Source organism: Rhinopithecus bieti, unplaced genomic scaffold, assembly GCF_001698545.2.
Source record: "Rhinopithecus bieti isolate Rb0 unplaced genomic scaffold, ASM169854v2 scaffold_35569, whole genome shotgun sequence".
Taxonomy (NCBI): domain Eukaryota; kingdom Metazoa; phylum Chordata; class Mammalia; order Primates; family Cercopithecidae; genus Rhinopithecus; species Rhinopithecus bieti.
Window position 1 is genome coordinate 234,272 of NW_016815046.1, and position 1,843 is coordinate 236,114.

Below are 1,843 nucleotides of genomic sequence, written 5' to 3' on the forward strand. Positions count from 1 at the left end.
AAAAAAAAAAAAAAAAAACAACATTAAGTCATTCAGAGATTTAAAAAAACAAGCCTCCCCCACAGAATGGATGATTGGATTATGTTCTAAGTATTGAATCCTGCTACTTGCACCTGAAAACCTGTTCTTCCACTTGCATAGTGTGTCTTAGGACACAGATTTGGGCCCCCTGAAGACAGGAAAAGCAACAGATCCTAGTAAGGACAGGGTCAGGCTTTCATCTGGACTCTTGAGAGCAGAATGCAACATCACAAATCTGGTCTATTTCTGTTTTTATTTCCTGATGAAATAATCGATTGGTGAACAAAGTGTTGGAGACGGACTAAACAATACCAAGGAAAAGTGTTGGTTAGAAACCAGTCAGTACCCTGATTCATTCACATGCATACTTCTGTGGACTGTGCTGGAAAGTAATCCTGTCTGTCATATTTTAGTGATTTGTACTTTCACGCACCATCTGACTGTAAATATCACTGGGAAATTCATATCTGTGCTTTCCTAAGGTGTTTTTCTTTTTTTTTTTTTTTTTGCAGATACAGTATATTCAAATATACCTCCATTGCCCTGGTGTCTGTGGGGATATTTATTTGCACTTTTATGTCAGCAAAGCAGGTGGTAAGAAGCTCACAAATCATTTTATGTTCGCTACTTGCTGTTGGGGCCCAGTTACCAGGCAATTAATAAAATTCAAATTTTTAGGTAATACAAAGATTTTGAAAGAGAAGAGGGGAGGGAAATGGGTAACGTAAATGTTTCCCTTGTATGTTGGCGCCTTGCATGTAGTTCTGCTCTCTGTACCTAGTTTATTTTCTTATTTCCTAGACTTCCCAGTCCAGCTTGAGTGAGAATGATGGATTCCAGGCATTTGTGTGGTGGTTACTAGGCAAGTACAATAATTATAATAAAGTTAATTGCCTCTGCAGTTGTGTTTGCTGAGTTTTCTCCTAAGAGACATGTTTCTTGGCAAGAAGCTTCAGCTAAACAAATTATGCCATGGAAGAGAGGCACCTGGGATCCCATTTCTCTGAACCTTAGTGTTCAAGAAAGGAAAAAAAGAAAATGCCCCCACATTCGTGGCAATATGTTCTACAACATGGATCCGTGTTTTTCTTGGATGCCACTGGTGTAGAAAGAAGTGCGTGTCTACTTGCCCATCACACTCTTTGAATGTCATCCATGTCTTCACGATCTGTCTGCCGAGTGGAAGCTTCTGCAAGAGAAGGGCACGTTAGAGCAACTGACTCTTTAAATTTCCGAGGGACTCATTTCTAAAGACTTATTTTCTTCAGAGGTTAGCTGTTCCATATGGCAGTGTTCCCAAACCTGACTGATCATCAGAATCTCCTGGGGAATTTTTAAAAATACAAGGATCTCTTTGTGGAATTAAATAGGCAGCTCCTGTAGAGCTTTGTTCTCACGTTTTTTGATATGGAGGTGAGATCGCCCCAGGGGCTTTCGATGATAACAATAACAGATTGAGACTGACCAAGTGGAAGAGAAAGAGCAGTGAAAGAACTGTGTTCTCCTTGCTTCTTGGCTTTGAAACTTTATCCCTTTAGGTTGCTGTTTGTAACATAGAAAGATCCTCATGCGCTATTAGAAAAATACCCAATGAGAAAAGTGTGCAAAGGATGTGAACATATAGTTCACGGGGAAAATAGTAGTACCCAACAATTTTAGGTTCAGCCTCACTAGTCTAGTAATCAAAGAAGTGCAAATTGAAACCCAAATACAATACCTGTTTATGTTGGCCTATCATACCAGCAAGATGATAAATGGTTATCTCAGTGCTGCTGAGGGTACAGTAAGACAATTATTTTATAAAATAGTTTGGGTATAAATG

General features: G+C 39.2%; 1 protein-coding gene across 1 annotated transcript in view; it reads left to right on the forward strand.

Annotated features, from left to right (window-relative positions):
- SLC35B4 (solute carrier family 35 member B4) overlaps positions 1–1,843 on the forward strand; it is a 25,155-nt gene that overhangs the window by 14,747 nt on the left and 8,565 nt on the right. Inside the window, exons 5-6 of the mRNA XM_017852932.1 lie at positions 534–615; positions 823–883. Coding sequence (XP_017708421.1) covers positions 534–615; positions 823–883 — 143 coding nt within the window. The remainder of the gene's footprint in view (positions 1–533; positions 616–822; positions 884–1,843) is intronic.